This window comes from Mesoplodon densirostris, chromosome 4 (genome assembly GCF_025265405.1).
Source record: "Mesoplodon densirostris isolate mMesDen1 chromosome 4, mMesDen1 primary haplotype, whole genome shotgun sequence".
Classification (NCBI taxonomy): domain Eukaryota; kingdom Metazoa; phylum Chordata; class Mammalia; order Artiodactyla; family Ziphiidae; genus Mesoplodon; species Mesoplodon densirostris.
In genome coordinates, this window is record NC_082664.1 from 117048179 (window position 1) to 117065520 (window position 17342).

The 17342-nt window shown below is 39.7% G+C and overlaps 1 protein-coding gene across 1 annotated transcript in view; it reads left to right on the forward strand.

Annotated features, from left to right (window-relative positions):
- Positions 1-17342, forward strand: part of FBXO22 (F-box protein 22) — a 29309-nt gene that overhangs the window by 3921 nt on the left and 8046 nt on the right. Inside the window, exons 4-6 of the mRNA XM_060096946.1 lie at positions 6467-6554; positions 7363-7458; positions 11222-11386. Of these exons, the coding sequence (XP_059952929.1) occupies positions 6467-6554; positions 7363-7458; positions 11222-11386 (349 nt within the window). The remainder of the gene's footprint in view (positions 1-6466; positions 6555-7362; positions 7459-11221; positions 11387-17342) is intronic.

Consider the following 17342-nt stretch of genomic DNA (forward strand, 5'->3'; position numbering starts at 1 on the left):
TTTTTGTGCCAGTACCACAGTGTTTTGATTACTGTAGTGTAGTTTGAAATCATGGAACGTGATACCTCCAGCCTTGCTCTTTTTTCTTGAGGTTGTTTTGGCTATTCTGGGTCTTTTGTGTTTCCATACAAATTTTAGAATTATTTGTTGAAGTTTTATGAAAATGCCTTTTGGTATTTTCATAGGGATTGCATTGAACCTGTAGTACATTGGGGCGTATGGTCATTTTCACAATATTAATTCTTCCAGTTGATTGCCACAGCATATCTTTCCATTTGTGTCATCTTCAGTTTCTTTCATCAGTGTCTTATGATATTCTGAGTACAGGCCTTTTACCTCCTTGGTTATTTTATTCCTAGGGTTTTTTTTTAATTATTATTTTCTTTATTTTTTTGGCTGTGTTGGGTCTTAGTTGCGGCACATGAGATCTTCGTTGAGGCATGCAGGACCTTTCATTGTGGCACGCGGTCTCTTCATTACAGCACTTGGGCTTCTCTCTAGTTGTGGTGCGTGGGCTCTGTAGTTTGTGGCACATGGGCTCACTCATTGAGGTGCGTGAGCGCAGTAGCTGTGGTGTGTGGGCTTAGTTGCCCTGAGGCATGTGGGATCTTAGTTCCCTGAACAGGGATCAAACCCATGTCCCCTGTGTTGGAAGGCGGATTCTTTACCACTGGACCACCAGGGAAGTCCCTTTTATTATTTTTTTAATATCTATTATTTAGGCTGAGGCATGTGAGATCTTTGTTGCTGCGTGTGCGATCATTTTAATTGCAGCAGGTGGGATCTTTAGTTGCAGCATGCAGGATCTTTAGTTGCGGCATGCTGGCTCTTTTAGTTGGGGCATGCAGGATCTAGCTCCCTGACCAGGAATTGAACCCGGGCCCCCTGCATTGGGAGCATGGAGTCTTAACCACTAGACCACCAGGGAAGTCCCAATTCTTTTTTATGTAAATGGGATTGTTTTCTTAATTTCTCTTTCTGATAGTTCTTTGTTAGTGTATAGAAACACAACAGATTTCTGTATATTAATTTTGTATCCTGAAACTTTACTGAATTCAGTTAATAGCTCTAATAGTTTTTTGGTAGTGTCTTTAGGGTATTCTATATATAGTATTATGTTATCTGCAAACAGTGAGAGCTTTACTTCTTCCTTTCCAATTTGGATTCCATTTATTTCTTTTTCTTGTCTGATTGCCATGGCTGGAACTTACAATACTATGTTGAATGAAAGTGGTGAGAGTGGGCATCCTTGTCTTGTTCCTAATCTTAGAGGAAATGTTTTCTTTCAGCTTTTCACTATTTAGTATGGTGTCTATTTAGTATGATATTAGCTGTGAGTTTGTCATGTATGGCCTTTATTATGTAGAGGTATATTCTCTCTATATCCACTTTCTGGAGTTATTATCATAAATGGATATTGAATTTTGTCAAAAACTTTTTCTGCATTTATTGAGATGATCATATTTTTATTCTTAAGTTTGTTCATGTGGTGTATTACATGCATTGACTTGCAGATATTGAACCATCCTTGCATCCCTGGGATAAATTCCACTTGATCATGGTGTATGATTCTTTTAATGTATTAGTGAATTTGGTGTGCTTATACTTTGTTGAGGATTTTGCATCTATGTTCATCAGGGGTATTGCCTTGTAATTTTACTTTTTTGTGGTGTCTTTATCTGGTTTTGGTACAGGGTGCCTCATAAGAATGAGTTTGAAAGCCTTTCTTCCTCTTCTTTTTTTTGGAATAATTTGAGAAGGATAGGTGTTAACTCTAAATGTTCGGTAGAATTCACCCCTGAAGCTCCATGGTCCTGAACTTTTGTTTGGAAGTTTTTAAACTACTGATTCAGTTTCAGTGTTGCTAATTGGTCTGTTCATATTTTCTGTTTCTTTCTGATTCAGTCTTAGGAGATTATATGTTGCTAGAAATTTATCCCATTCTTCTAGGTTGTCCATTTTATTGGCATGTAATGGTTGATAGTAATCTCTTCGGATCTTTTGTATTTTTGTGGTGTCAGTTTCCTTGATCATTTTATTTTACTGATTTCAGCTCTCTTTTTCTTGATGAGTCTGGCTAAAGGTTTATCTAAATTTTATCTTTTCACAGAACCAGCTCTTAGTTTCTTTGCTCTTTCCTGTTGTTTTACTGTCTCTATTTCATTTATTTCTGCTCTGAGCTTTATGATTTCTTCTAACTGGGTTTGTGTGTTCTTCTTTTTCTAGTTCCTTTAGGTATAAGGTTAGGTTTTGTAACTGAGATTTTTCTTGTATTCTGAGGTAGGCTTGCATTGCTATGAACTTACCTTTTAGAACTGCTTTTGCTGCATCCCACAGATTTTGGATCCCACAGATTTTGGATCGTGTTTCCATATTCATTTGTCACCAGGTATTTTTTTCTTGTCACCAGGTATTTGATTTCTTCAGTTACCCATTGGTTACTTAGTCACATATTGTTTGGCCCACCAGTGTTTTTTTTGCCAATTTTTTTTCTTATGGTTAATTTCTAGTCTTATAGTGTTGTGGTCAGAAAAGATGCTGGATGTGATTTCAGTCTTCTTAAATTTATCGAGACTTGTTCTGTGGCCTAGAATATTATCTACCCTAGAGAGTGTTTGATGTGCACTTGAAAATAATGTGTATTCTGCTGCTTTTGGATGGAATGTTCTATATGTTATATCTATTAAGTCTGTCTATCGTAATGTATTGTTTAAGGCCAGTGTTTCCTTTTCTGAATGATCTGTCCATTGATGTAAGTGGGTTGTTAAAGTCTCCTACTATTATTGTGTTACTGGGACTTTCTCCCTTTGTTTCTATTTGGTTTACGTATTTAGGTGCTCCCTTTTTGGGTGCATATATATTTACAGTTGTTATATCTTGTTGGATCAATCCATTTACCAAAGTAATGCTACCCAGCTTGCTTTTCATTTCCATTTCCATGGAATACTTTTTTCCATCCCCTTACTTTCAGTGTGTGTGTCTTTAGATCTGAAATGAGTGTCTTCTAGGCACTATGTATAAGGGTCTTATTTTTTCACCCATTCAGCCAGTCTGTGTCTTTTGATTGGAGCATTTAGTCTATTTACATTTAAAGTAATAATTGATAAGTATGTACTTATTGCTGTTTTGTTCATTGTTTCCAGGTTGCTTTTGTAGTTCTTTTTTCCTTCTTTTGCTCACCTCCCTTGTGATTTGATGACTATCCTTAGTGTTAGGTTTGGATTCCTTTATTGTGTGTGTGTGTGTGTGTGTGTGTGTGTGTGTGTGTGTGTGTATCTACTATAGATTTTTGGTTTGTAATTACCTTGAGGTTCATATATAACAGCCCATGTATATATTTGTGATTATTTTAAGTTGATGATTCTTAAATTCAAACACATTCTAACAAACCTGCATCCACCCCCACCTTTTATTGTTTTTTACATTATATTTTCCTTTTTTGTTTGTTTGTTTGTGTCCCTTAACTACATTTTATGGATATAGATGACTTTATTACTTTTGTCTTTTAACCTTCCTACTAGATTTTTATATTGCCTAGTGTGGTGTTTTTCTTTTCTGTTTAGAGAAGTCCCTTAAACATTTCTTATAAAGGCTGTTTACAGGTGCTGAACTCTTAGGTTTTGCTTGTCTGTAAAACTGTATATTGCTCCTTCAAATCTGAATAATAGCCTTGCTGGATAGACTGTTCTTGGTTGTGGGTTTTTTCCTTTCATCACATTGAATATATCATGCCATTCCCTTCTGGCCTGCAAAGTGTCTACTGAAAAATTTGCTGACAGTGTTATTGGAATTCCCTTGTACCTAACTAGTTGCTTTTCCCTTGCTCCTTTTAAGATTCTCTCTTAATCTTTAATTTTTGCCCTTTTAATTACAGTGTGTTTTGTTGTGGACCTCTGAGTTCATCTTGTTTGGGACTGTGCTTCCTGAACCTGGATGTCTGTTTCCTTTCCCAGATTAGGGAAGTTTTTAGCTACTATTCTTCAAATAAGTTCTCTGCCTCTTTCTCTCTCCTCAACTTCTGGGACCCCTATATTGTGAATGTTAGTACTCTTGATGTTGTCCCAGAGGTTTCTTAAACTATTGTCATTAAAACAATTTTTTTTTGTTCTGTTCAGCTTGAGTAGTTTGTACTATATCTTTTAGTACACTCATCCATTCCTCTGTATCTAAGCTACTGTTGATTCCTTCTAGTGTGGTTTTTATTTCAGCTATTGTGTTTTTCAGATCTGTTTGATTCATCTTTATCACTTACTGTTAAACTTCTCACTGTGTTTGTCCATTCTTTTCCTGATTTCATCTTTGTGATCATCATCTTGAACTCTATAGCAGGTAGATTGCTTATCTCTCTTCACTTTTTCCTCTGGGATTTTGTCTTGTTCCTTTGTTTGGGACATATTCCTCTGTCACCTCATTTTGCCTGATTTTTCTCTTTTTATTTCTTTATATTAGGCAGGTCATTTATGCTTCCTGATCTTGGAGAAGTAGGAGATGTCCTATGGGGCCCAGGAGCACAGTTCCGTCTGGTCACCAGAGCTATATGCTCTAGGGATGCCCCTTATGTGGGCTGCAAGGGCCCTTCTGTTGTGGCAGGGCTGATTACTGTGGGTGTGCTGGTAGGCAAGGCTGGCCCCCCAGCCTTATTGGCTGTCAGGTGCTCCTCATGTGGAGGCTGCCAGCTGCTGGTGGGTGGGGCTGGGTCCTGGTGAAGTTGGCTGTGTGGCCTGGAGAAGGGGCTGGAGCTGGTGGGTAGGTAAGCCCTCGGCACTAGTAGACTAGAGGGAGGACTCCAGAATGGTGCTAGCCAGCATCAGTGTCTTCCTGCTAGAACAGGTTCCTGTAAATGGCAGCTGCTAGTGTCTCTGTCCCTAGGGAGAGTCCCAGTTGCCTCCTGCCTCTCCAGGAGGCTCTCCAAGATGAGGAAGTATGTCTGACCCAGGTTCCTTTCAAATTTCTGCCTCTTAGCTGGGACTCAGGGTATATGAGGTTTTGCATGCACCCTCTATGAATAGAGTCTCTGTTTCCTCCAGCCCTCCAGCTCTTCTGTACACAAGTCCCGCTGGCCTTCATAGCCAGATGTTCTGGGGCCTCATCTTCCTGGTGCAGGACCCCTGGGCTGGGGAGTCCAATGTGGGGTTCGGATCCCTCACTCCTTGTGGAGAACCTCTGCAATTGAGATTATCCTCCCATTTGTAGGTCACCTATTCAGGGGTGTGGGTCTTGACTATACTGTATCTCCAGTTTCCCCCTTCTGCCCTTCTCATAGTGGTTCCTTCTTTATGTCTTCAGTTGTGGAAATTTTTTTCTGCTAGTCTTGAAGTTGTTCTCATCAATAGTTCCTCTATAAATAGTTGTAATTTTAGAGTGCCTGTGGTAGGATGTGAGTCAAGGTCTTATCACTCTGTTATCTTAGCCACTCCTCCCCAAATTATATTCTTTGAAAATGCCTTGTGGACCAAGGAAACTATATCCATAGGTCTTCCCCAGCCCTTAAGCGACCTCAGGGTCATCATTCTATCTCATTATGTTTTATGAGTTTGTCTATATGGAATCTATTCTGAAACATCTTAACTTTCTGAAATCAACATTTCTTTTTCATTTAGTCAGCGTTGAGGCTTTGCTATATGCTCACTTCTTCATTCCATTTCGATAGTAAAAATCTTTGAAAATAACCAGCTTAGGAGGAAAAATATGTTCACCTTTTCATTTAGTTGAGCCACTTTGCCACTTGTCTGTTATGAATTTTGGTGGAAAACAAATAAGCCCAGGTTGTAAGGGCTTACAGCCCTCCCTTGTAAGTGGAGATAAGACACAAACAAGAATGACTGGGATGTCAGGGATGTCTCATATGAGGTCAGAGGTCCTAAGGAAGTCTAGGAAAAGGTTTTATAGAGGGTCTGGCACTTAACACTGTTTCTTAAGGGAAACAATCTTAAATCAAGTACAAAAGGAGGAGAGCTGCAGAAGAATATATGCAGAAGTGGGCTTGTCTGGATAATAGTGAGCAATAGATTCCTGTAGGAAACTAGTTGCCAAGCTGGAAGTGAAGGCCTGGATTATTTAATTCGGTAGTCAATGAAAAGAGGAATGATGCGGTGTGTATACCTTCCCTCTGTTGCTGAGATGTTTCTGTTGCTGTGATACCTGTTCACATAAAGCAAGTGGAATCTTTTGCTGGTACTTAATGTTTTTGTTTAAGAGCTTAAATTATTGTGAAAATGAACTTCTTGAGTCAGGCTGGAATGAGTTTGACTTGAAGAAATAATAGATGCTCAACAAATGAATGAATTGAAAATGAAAGCTCATGAGTGAAAAATGAGTGAGAAATGGATAGACTCAGAATGCCAATACTGACTTGAAGGGAGGGTAGGGCAACAGTAGTTTGGACCAGGGCAAAACTTTAAGGGACCACAAAAGCATTCATAGATTCGTGTGATCAAATTCTGATTTTTTTTTTTTTCCTTTGCAGAATGTCCATATCTTACCACGGACAGTTCTTTACATGGCTGATTCAGAAACTTTCATTAGTCTGGAGGAGTGTCGTGGCCATAAGAGAGGTGAATATCAAAGGAAAAAGTTTTGGATTTTTTTTTTTGTTCCCTGTGTACCTCTTTTTGGAGATAAATACTATTCTCATTCTGAGAGTTACTGACTTTCTGAGGCTATGGGCCTACTCCCTGGAGAATGCATGAATATGCTGTCTTTGAACTTTGAGAAGCCCTTTTGCTTTGAAGATTGATTTCTAAACCTTGTGGTACAATTTAAACAAATTCTTTAGTAAGGTGTTTTTCTCTTTTTGAAATACTTTAATCCTCCAGGCACTTCTTTTTACTATTAAAACAGGATGTCTTTGGGTATTCAAGCCTTTTACTGTATTGAATGACCATTTACCAAGGTTATCTGTAGATACTGTGCATTCTTCTTGGCTTGCTAAATGAAGAAGCAGACTGTATCCCATGTTGGGCACACTGAGGCCCAGAGTTAGACTTGAATAGTGGATTATCATTGTCTGATTTGAATCCAGGTGACAGTGTGGTAGAAAAGTCATTATGCTTTAATATCAGCTGAACAGAAAGGTGTATAATAGTAAATCTGAAAATCAGCTGCTATTGCTGATGTCATTGAGGCAAAAGCAGTATGTGAACAAGTAGAAAAAGGCAAACTGGCAATGTTTAAGGTCAGATTTAGAATTTAACATATAAAACAAGGGCTAAAAACAGAAAAATTTTGTTTTTAATCAAAGCTTTTAGACTTCCTTGTAAAGTGTTCTGGTGTAAAATAATTTAATATTAGCTTTTTTCCCCCTTCCTCATCAAATTTGACCTTACATGGATGACATTGAATAGTTTTCCTGTGTTGTTACAGCCAGGAAAAGAACTACTATGGAAGCAGCACTTGCCCTTGAGAAGCTATTCCCAAAACAATGCCAAGTCCTTGGGATTGTGACCCCAGGGATTGTAGGTGAGAGAATACCAACTTGATTTCCTTGCTTTGCGTTAATGTGGGGTCCTATAGATTGGTGGGTTATTTGTAGCTTAACAGCATGTTTATATTTTTGGCCATCCAAAGTACAATAAAGTTGGTCATATATACCATCGTATTATATTTCACTTATATTAATTTTCCTTAGGTTATTGTGGTTAATATTTCAAATCTCAGGGCTGTCCATGTAAACCAAATCTAATTCATATCTTTCCAGGAGCCATTCATAAGAGGACAAAGATCTCGTTCTTCCTTTCTACAAACTGGAAAGTATTAGCAAGCATTCTTACTTTTGTCAGTTCAGCCAGAACTGTTTCTGGTGGATGGGGTGAGGTAGGGCTGGGATCAGGAGCTGCAGTAGGCCTTACTAGGAAACTTCTCTGCTTGGCTGCCACTGTTTGAAGTTTATAGCAGGAACTTTCCTTTTCCAAGTTTGCTACTGGTGAATTTTTGCTGGTTTTAATTATTTTGACTTCTGTATCTAATGGGGGGAGCGAGATCCTGTTAAAGCTGTCATGGTGCAGTGGTTCGCATCCCTAGATTGGGATCCCAGCTATACCACTTTAGTATCGGTATGACTTTGGGTGAGTTAGCTGACCTCATGGGGCTTCAGTTTCCCCATCTATTACATGGGGGTGATTGATAGTACCTTCTTCAGAGGGTTTGAGGATTAAATGAGTTAGCACCTGTACAGCATTTAGAATAGAGATCTGCAATAAGCGATGACTAAATGTTAGCTATTATTATTTCTTGTTGCACTCCATAAATGGCATTTTTAATCTTCACTGAGAGACTTTTGATTGGAATTTAGGAGTCTTGTACAATGTACTACAAAGGATTTCAAGTGTTTACAGATGAATAAGGGTAAATGTATGGTTGATGGGGGACTGTTTCATCCCTCCTGCTATCAGCTCCCACCCCTATACTATTATATCAGCCCCATCACCACAAATTTTGTTTCTCATTGGATTAAAAACAATGACGGCAGTGACTGATTTTCTTTTAACTTTCGAATTTTCCTTAAATGAGTGATCTAGTTTTTACCATTATTAGTTATTAACAAATGCTTCTATAGAAACATAGCTTTCATTTCTTACATCATTTGGTTAGGCCTCCCCACCCTGCACTCTGTGGCATCCTCAAAGCATGACTAAGGTTCTCCTCTTTAAAATTTCAGCTGGGGGTTAGGGACAGGAGAGGGCAGGCCAACCTGGGCAACACTCTTGCCTCCATGACCCCATAGTGAGGGGTGGGCAGTCTACCTGAAGCCTTCCTCTCATGTTTGCCATGTTTCAGAGCAGTTGGGCATCTTTCTAAGTTCTCTTAATGATCTTCATGTCGGGAGTGAGTATCATTCCAACTCCCTTTAGTCGGGACCTGTCCTCTTGTGTTTTCTTGGACCTACTCCTTACCCTTGTTATTGATTCTTGTTCCCACAGCTGAGCACTTTCTTTGTTCCACATATGTCACAAAAACTTGCGTCAAGACAGTTGATTGGATTCCTTTTTCTTAGGCCACAGTTAGTGATTATTTCTAAAATAGCCATTGGCTACTAATCCATCTTCCTTCTTTAGGTTGGAAAATTTTCAAGTTTGAGAATTTGTTCATTTTTATATATACAGAGATCATTTTCTTTCTTAATTGAGGTAAACTTTACTTACAGTGAAATTCACAATCCTGAGTATACAGTTTAATGAGTTTTGACAAATTCATATCCTGGTGAGAAACTGACATGCTAGTCAATATTTATTATGTTTCCATCACCCCAGGAAGTTCCCTCATGCCCTCTTCCTGCCATTCCCTACTTGCCATAGGAAACCCCAGTTCCAATTTCAGTGACCATAGGTTAGTTTGGCCTGTTGTTGAATGTAATATAAATGGAATCATGTTATATACTCTCTTTATCTTGGCTCTTTCACTCAACATAAATATTTTTAACAACATAATATTTTTGAGACTCATGTTATTTTGCATATGAGTAATTCATTAAAATTCTAGAGGAGTAGTCTGACTTAACTTGAATTAATTTTTGTGTATGGTATAAGGTAGGTTCAGGGTTAATTTTTTTCGTATGTTTATCTAGGTATTCCAATGCCATTTGTTGAAGACTTCTCTTCCTCATTAAATTGTCTCAGCACCTTTGTCAAAAATAATTGGCTGTATGTTTGTGGGTCTGTTTCTGGATTTAATTCGTGTATCCTTAAGCCAGAGTCATATTACTGTAGGTCTTGATGTTCTTTTTAAAGATTGATTTCCATAGATCTTGATGTCCTTCTTTTTAAAAATTGCTCTGGCTATCTAGGTCCTTTGCATTTCCACATATATTTTAGAAGCCTCCTGTCAATTTCTATAAAAAAGCCTATTGGCTTTTAATTCAGATTGTCTTGAGGCCTGCTACGGACAAAAAAATTGCTTTTATGTTTTGATATTTTTTGTAGAAGAGGGCCTCATAATAAACTCTGAAATTTTATTTTCATGTTTTTAAATTCAGAATATGTTATGTGGGGTTTGATTAGATTCTGAAATTTTCTCTTTGAAAATATTTTTTTCCATTTTGCTCTATCTTTGGTTTCTAAAAGGCTTATTAACACTTTTTTTTAAAGAGTTTCTTTTTTATACTAGTAATAGCCATTTACTGTTTTAAAAAAAAGTAAAGAAAAATTAGAAAAGCAAAAAAGAAAAAATTAAGCTACTTTATGCTTTAAGTAGAGTTAAGCACTCTGTTAATTTTATTATGCATCACCTTCCAGACTTTCGGTATGTAGTACAGAGTATAGATACAGATAGATATGTAGTATAGATATATGTATATATGTGTGTGCATAAAATATATATATATATATATTTATATAAAATACAGTTTTCAGTGAACTTGTAATCTGCAGTATTTGTATCGGTCTGCCAGGGCTGCCATAACAAAATGCTGTAGACTGGATGGCTTAAACAACAGAAATTTATTTTCTCACATTTCTGGAGTCTGGAAGTCCAAGGTGTTGCCATTTTTCCTTTCTTCTGAGGCTTCATTCTTTGGCTTACATATAGCCACCTGCTTTCTCGCTGGGTCCTCACATAGCTTTTTCTCTTTTCTCTGTATGCCTTCATCTCTGATGTTTCTTCCTCTTCTTGAAAGGACACCAATCTTAGCGGATTAGGGCCTGACCCTTGTGACCTCATTTAACCTTAATTGCCTCTTTATTTAAAGGCCTTATCTCCAAATACAGTTTTATATATATATATATATATATGTGTGTGTGTGTGTGTGTATTTCAGTTCTACATACACACAATATATATAGTGTATATAATTGTCAAATATTCTATGATAAATTTTACAAGTAGAATTGCTGTGAAGATGTAGTTACTACCCTCCCCCCAACTTTTTATTTAGAAATGCTTCAAACCTATAGAAAAAGTGAAAGAATAATAGAATAGTACAATAAACACCCATATATCCTTCATCTAGATTCACTGTTGTAAAAAATTTTGCAACATTTGCTTTTTCTGTCTTTGTTTATGAAAACATTTCTTTCTGAACAATTTGAAAGTAAATTTTAGGCATCATGACCTTATACCTCTAAAAATTTCAAAGCTGAGAAACTCTTATTCAGATAGTGGCCTGTTACCTTATTGATTATGTTAGTGACCTAAACTGAAGTTACCTAGATGTGGCTGGGTAATTTACACCAGATGAAACTTCTGTTTTTATTGAATCTGTTCACAAAACTGTTTAACTTTTTTCCTAGTGACGCCAATGGGATCAAGTAGCAATCCACCTCAGGAAATAGAATTTGGAGAATCTGGTTTTGCTCTGTTATTTCCTCAAATTGAAGGAATAAAAATAAAACCCTTTCATTTTATTATGGATCCAAAGAAATTAATACTAGAAAGGCATCAACTCACTGAAGTAGGTAAGTTGTTATTATTTACCATTAATTGCCCATATTGTTGATTGATTTTGTTTGTTACTTTGAGAGAGTCTGAATTAAGTACACGTTACTGCAGATGTGGATAATTCAAATTAGTGATTAACAGAGGCTAGTGCAATATTTTTTTTGGTAGAATGGATTTACTTTTTAAATTATTTTACTTAAATTAAAGGCTGAGAGAACCAGAGATGAATTTTCCATAAATACTCTGTTGATAATAAACTTACTTGTATTTAATTCTGAATTTTGAAGGATTTCTTCCTCTTTGAACATTTTCTATTTTTAAAAAAATTATTTTTGGCCGTGTTGGGTCTTCGTTGCTGCGCGTGGGCTTTCTCTAGTTGCGGCGAGCAGGGGCTACTCTTCATTGCTGTGCGCAGGCTTCTCATTGCGGTGACCTCTCTCATTGCGGAGCACCGGCTCCAGGCGCGCGGGTTTCAGTAGTTGTGGCTCGCGGACTCCAGAGCGCAGGCTCATTAGTTGTAGCTCACGGGCTAGCTGCTCCGCAGCATGTGGGATCTTCCCGGACCAGGGCTCGAACCTGTGTCCCCTGAATTGGCAGGTGGATTCCCAACTACCGCGCCACCAGGGAAGCCCTTGAACATTTTCTTATCATTTTGCCCTATTTTGTTTTTTGAAGCTGAAAAGTTTAAGGTTTTATTTCTCTTTTATGCTAGTAATAAACATTTGTTGTTTCAAAAATTAGAAGATACAGGTTAGTTCAATATTGACTAATTAGAAAGACGGGAATAAGTGTAATGAACTTGATAAGCTTTAGAAATAGTGTAAGTTAAGGCAGAGTATATCAAACAATGGTTTAGTAGGATATGTCAGGCAGGAAGCTTGGCTGGGGTAGACAGGTCATGCATGAGGTGATTTTGAAGAGGTAAAGGGTTAGCTCAGTTTCTAAGCTCTGATAAGAAAGCTTAATTTAATATAATAAGCAACAAACTAATTATTCAGGCAAAGCAGTGTTAAGGCCTTGCGTCTACCTCTGCAGATGAACTGATTGGGGTTAACTTGTTAGAGAAGCTTGTTTGGCCTTTGACTCAGTGCTTTTGCTAAAGGTCATATCGCCAAGCCTCCTCTGTGCTGTCTTTTTGGGTCCAGAAGTAAGTGTGGTGCCTCCTGGGCATGCTTCTTCCCTCTGCCCTATAGCAACTCGGGCAATCCGTGATTGAGGTCCTTATGGTAGCACTGCTTGAAGCTAGAAGCCTAGTTTTGTCCATTTACAAGAAAGACCCAAAATCTTGAGTGGAAGGAACCATCTATTATATGATAAAATAGTTATTAGTTTTGTTTTACACCTTGCTTGCATTACAGTGCTAAATAAGTATAGGAATCAGAAAACTGAAATGAAAAGAGCCCCATGTTTTTCTGCTGTGTGAAGCGTTTTTATTGGTGTCCTTTCCCTAAGCTGTTTGCTGTGAACAATTTTGGCTTATCCCAAAGCATCATTTTCATCCTGTTCATGGCCCTCTGGAAATTGAGGCTTTGCCTAGATTGAGATGATAATCTCTGTTCTTCCCCATACTATTTTCTTCACTTCTAAAATTGGACCATTGTCTTTTATGTGGATGAGAAGATGGAGGCCTCTGAGGTGGGCAGGGAGTGAGTGGTTGGAGGCTGTGGGATGTGCCTTCTCCACAGAGGCCCAGCCTGCACTCCTGAACCAGACACCCGGAGCAACTCTTATCTATGTTCCGTGATAGTGGAAGGCACCTCATTCCTGGTAGTGTCCCTCAGGCTCGGCACACTTTCTCTGTAAAGGCCAGATAGAGAATATTACAGGTTTTGCCAGTGATACAGCCTCAGTTGCATCTATTCAACTCTGCCGTTGGGAGTGCAGAAGCAGCTATAGACAGTATGTAAAAAATCAGCTTTGTTCCAATAAAACTTTATACAAAAGCAGGGGCACCGGATTTGGCCCCTGGGCTGTGGTCTGTCTTCCGGTGCATTGTAGACTTGGCCGCTCTGACTAGAAGGTGGTGTGTGAGCAAACAAAGCAGCTTGGCCTCCTGTGAAATAGGCAGTACCTCTGTGCGCAGGGACCTCGTGTGTGATATTATAGTTTTTCCAGACCCTGTGTATAGGGGGTGTTGTAATCGGACCCACTGTCATGGTACGTATAAATTTATATATATACATACACATGTGCACTTTCTGTTATATTCTTTTTGAAGAACTTACCAAAATGGTGCATTTTTTAAACAAGGCATAGGTTGTTTTAAAGTCTGTATGGTATCTTGTGTTAAAAATAGTCTCTGGAATGAAAAAATATATATATATATGTATGTGTGTGTGTACGTGTGTGTGTATGTGGGCTAGCACTTAATTCTTAAGGAGTGAAGGCAAAAATACCTCTATTCCCTAAGTGCCATAAAAGCCAATGTCCATTCATTCAAAAATTGTTCATGTGCATGTCATATGCCAGTCCCTGTACGTGCGGGGCTCTGGAGATGCTTGTTGGAGACACACTGTCCTGCCTCTTGGAGCTTCCAGTCTAGCAGGCCAGGCCAACTTTGAATACAATACCACAGATGTGTAAGTGTTACCAAGTAGAAGAGGTGCTAGGAAGCGTAATCATGGACTTAAGCCACTCTGGGGTGTTGGGAAAGTGACATTTGGGCAGAGCGCTGGGTAGAAGTGAACTAGAGTGGGGAGAGGTCCCTCAGATGTGGAGTCAGGAAGAGTATCGTAGGAGTATTGTACCTTCTTTCCAGCTTACTGACAAAAATAGATGAAAGGACAGGACATAGAAAGGGCCTGGCAAGTCACCTTCAGGACTTCGGTGCTGTGGATTCACCGGCTCATAGGAAATGTAAGGAGTTCCATCGTATCTGGAGAGTGGTGGGTGTGAGGAGGGGTGTGGTGTGAGGTAGAGCTGGGATGCAGGGTGGGGCCGCTCGGCACTGAGGATCTTGATGTGCCCAAGGGCAGCGGAAGCCGGGATTCTAAACTAAGGAGTGGCACAACCGATGGGTGTTTGGAAAATGCCCCTCTGGCTGTGGTGTGATGGCTTTGGAGGAACACAAGAGAGGAGGCAGGGAGAACGGGGGCTGTTGTGGCTATGGCAGTGGTGTTGTAGAGATGTGGGCGGATTCAAGATGAAGTTCCCACGTGAGTCCACAGGGTGAGGTGATGGGTTCAAACGTGCAGGATGAGAATGAGGACCATGGCATTGTTGTCACCGAGGTTTCTGCCAGGGCAGGTGCGCAGTACCTTCTCCTGAGGTAAGGAATAGATGGGGGCGCAGGTTAGAGGAGTCAGATGATCAGTTCTGGGTTGGACACATTGAATATGAGATGGGGACATTGATTAGACAGTTGAATATGTGGGTCTGGAGCTCAGGAGAATGGTCTCGACCACAGATACAAATTTAGGAATATCAGGTAATTAATGGCTGTTGTTCAGGTCCTTTCTGCTTACTTCTTTTTGGTCTTCTCTGCCAGCAACTTAGAGGTGTAAAAACTAAATTTTAATTATTTGTTAAGTCAAAGTCCAAAAAAAATTTGAGGGATTAAGTTTTTAAATTATCTGGAGACTTCATAGAGAATCTTGAGGGGGCCACAGTCAGTGATCAGGTGCAAAGCAGAGAAAAATGGTGCTAAAAGTTAAGTGATGGAACTTGTTCTGCTTTAGAGGCTGCCTAGCCCTTGAAAAAGCTGGGCAGCTTCTCAGGCAGGAAGGTGACTTAGAAGGAGGGTGGTGCCAGTGTTTTGTTAGGCTTTTCTGCCCTTTGTGGTGGATTTCACTCAGCTCCAGGAGCAAAGAACTAAGAGAGAGCAGAGAGCTAGCAGAGAGCTGTAAGGGGCCTGGTGGGGGCCAGCTCCCAGGTTATGGTGCTGGCAGGATACAGCCCCTGAGCCCCCGGGCCGTAGGCTCATGTTCATGGAGCTGACTGGTTTGGCACTTCTCTTTTTTTAAACCCCTTACCATGTACGTAAAGTGACACGGCTTCTCATTGAACGATATCAGAGAGATTTTTGGATAAGACGCGTCTCAAAAAAGCATGACAACTACGTGAAAGCCAGAGCAGCACAGGTGACCCCTAGCTGGTTTGGAGGATAGGATGCATGGCTTCTTTATTCTCCCTCTAAATATGATGTTTACTTCAGGTTCATTTGATTCAAGGGGAAATAGCGTCTTGAGTGTCATTTCATTATTTGATAACTTGTGTAACTCGTGGTCGGGGCCCTCAGTTTAGCCAGAACATGTTTTGATAGCTCTCCTCTATTGAACCCTTACTGGGGGCCAGGCACTGGGCAGGGTTGGATGCTTCTTTATGACATTATCGTATTTAATCATCACAACCACTCTTGAGACTTGCTCCTGCCCCAGTTTTAGAGGAGGAAGCTGCACTTGGAGAAGTCTAGTAAATTGCTCAGTCAGATGGCTACAAGGGGTTGAGCCTGAGTTCTGATCCAGGTCTGATTCCAAAAGTCATGTCCTAGCATGCTGACTTCATATTTATACATGTTTAGTGTAAAAAAGATGGGTATAAAAAGATACAGGAAAGGAAGTGATGCTAAAACTAAGGTTGTGAGGAAGAGAGAACACAGCTTCTGTCTATGAATTGTTGATGGTATTAGCCTCTCATTTCAAGTAGACATTATCTTTCACGTAGGTTTTCTACATGCATTTAGATTACGTCACTTTCAAACAGGCCATAAAACAACTGTCTTCAGAGAGCCTTCCCTAAAAAGAGCAGAAATCTGAACACACAGACCTAAAGCCTTTTCAAGCAGTCCTGGCCAATCTTTGGAATAATTCTTCATAGCTGGCTTTCCTGAATCTGATGCTGCTCTTGGTGTCTAGATTTGATTTTTTTCCTTTTAACCTTCCAGCTTGAGCATAGCTGTAATGAATTTATATTCTGCCTTATTTGAAAATGAATTTAAGGCAGCATACAAAGATACATAGACTATCAGTGGAGGAATTCTGAGTTGAGGGACATGTGTAGGAGGAATATAGTGCAGCCAGGATGGAGGGTAGTACATGAGATACAGACCATCATCATTTGCTAGCTGTGGGCCACAGGTTTGGCTGAGCTAGGGCAGAAGAACCATTAACTCTTCCCAGTTTTCTGAGAACTGAGATAAATTCTAGTGGAACCATATGCCCTTATAATAAATGGCTTGTTTTTCAAGCTGTTTCTTACCCCATGTCACTCTATGAACACCGGTGGCATCACCCCAACTATGACTTCTTAAAATAAAAGCAGTTGTAGGATCCAAACCAGTGAGGTCTGGTTACTGAGCTCTTAGCGAAATCTAAAAATGTTTAGAGCTGCCAAAGGAATGGATGGCCCACGTGCTCTTCAGCCACTCAGTCTGCTGTGACTTAGATCTCATGCTGGATTTCAGGGAACAGTGAACTGGAACTTGCACCTTTTATAGTTGGGCTGGTTGAGTACGTCATCTGCCCAACAAACATCGGAGCTGAGAATAAGGCTAGCGTGCTTTCCTGAAGTTGAAAGTCCTCAGATACTGGTACTGAGCAGAGGGCCCTCCTGTTTCCCCACAGAGGCAGGACTGAAGGCAGTGCCAGGATTTCCCTCAGAATGCTGGGTAGTTGTCTTTTCAGGCTCGTGTATCTTAGGCCTCAATTTTTAGTGGCAAGGAGTTTGAATTGTACCTTCCTTCTAGTACATGATACAGACCTGTCTGCTCTGTCAGGCAGCCAGCCTGGGCTAAGGCAGATTTGTTCTCTTAAGTTGGGTGGGGGGAAGTGAGTCTAGTTTCTAGATTTGTGTGTGTGTGGTCCCGCTGTAGAACAAGACCACTGGAGGAGGATGTTGAAAGCACTCGGTGTGCGTTGGGTGAATAAGGGTGCCTATAGAACATTCAGATGAAAATTTTAGTAGGCAGTTGTAAAAGAGGGCCTAGAGTGTAGAAATCAGGAAAGGGAGAGATTTAGAAGTTTTTAGGTTTCTAAA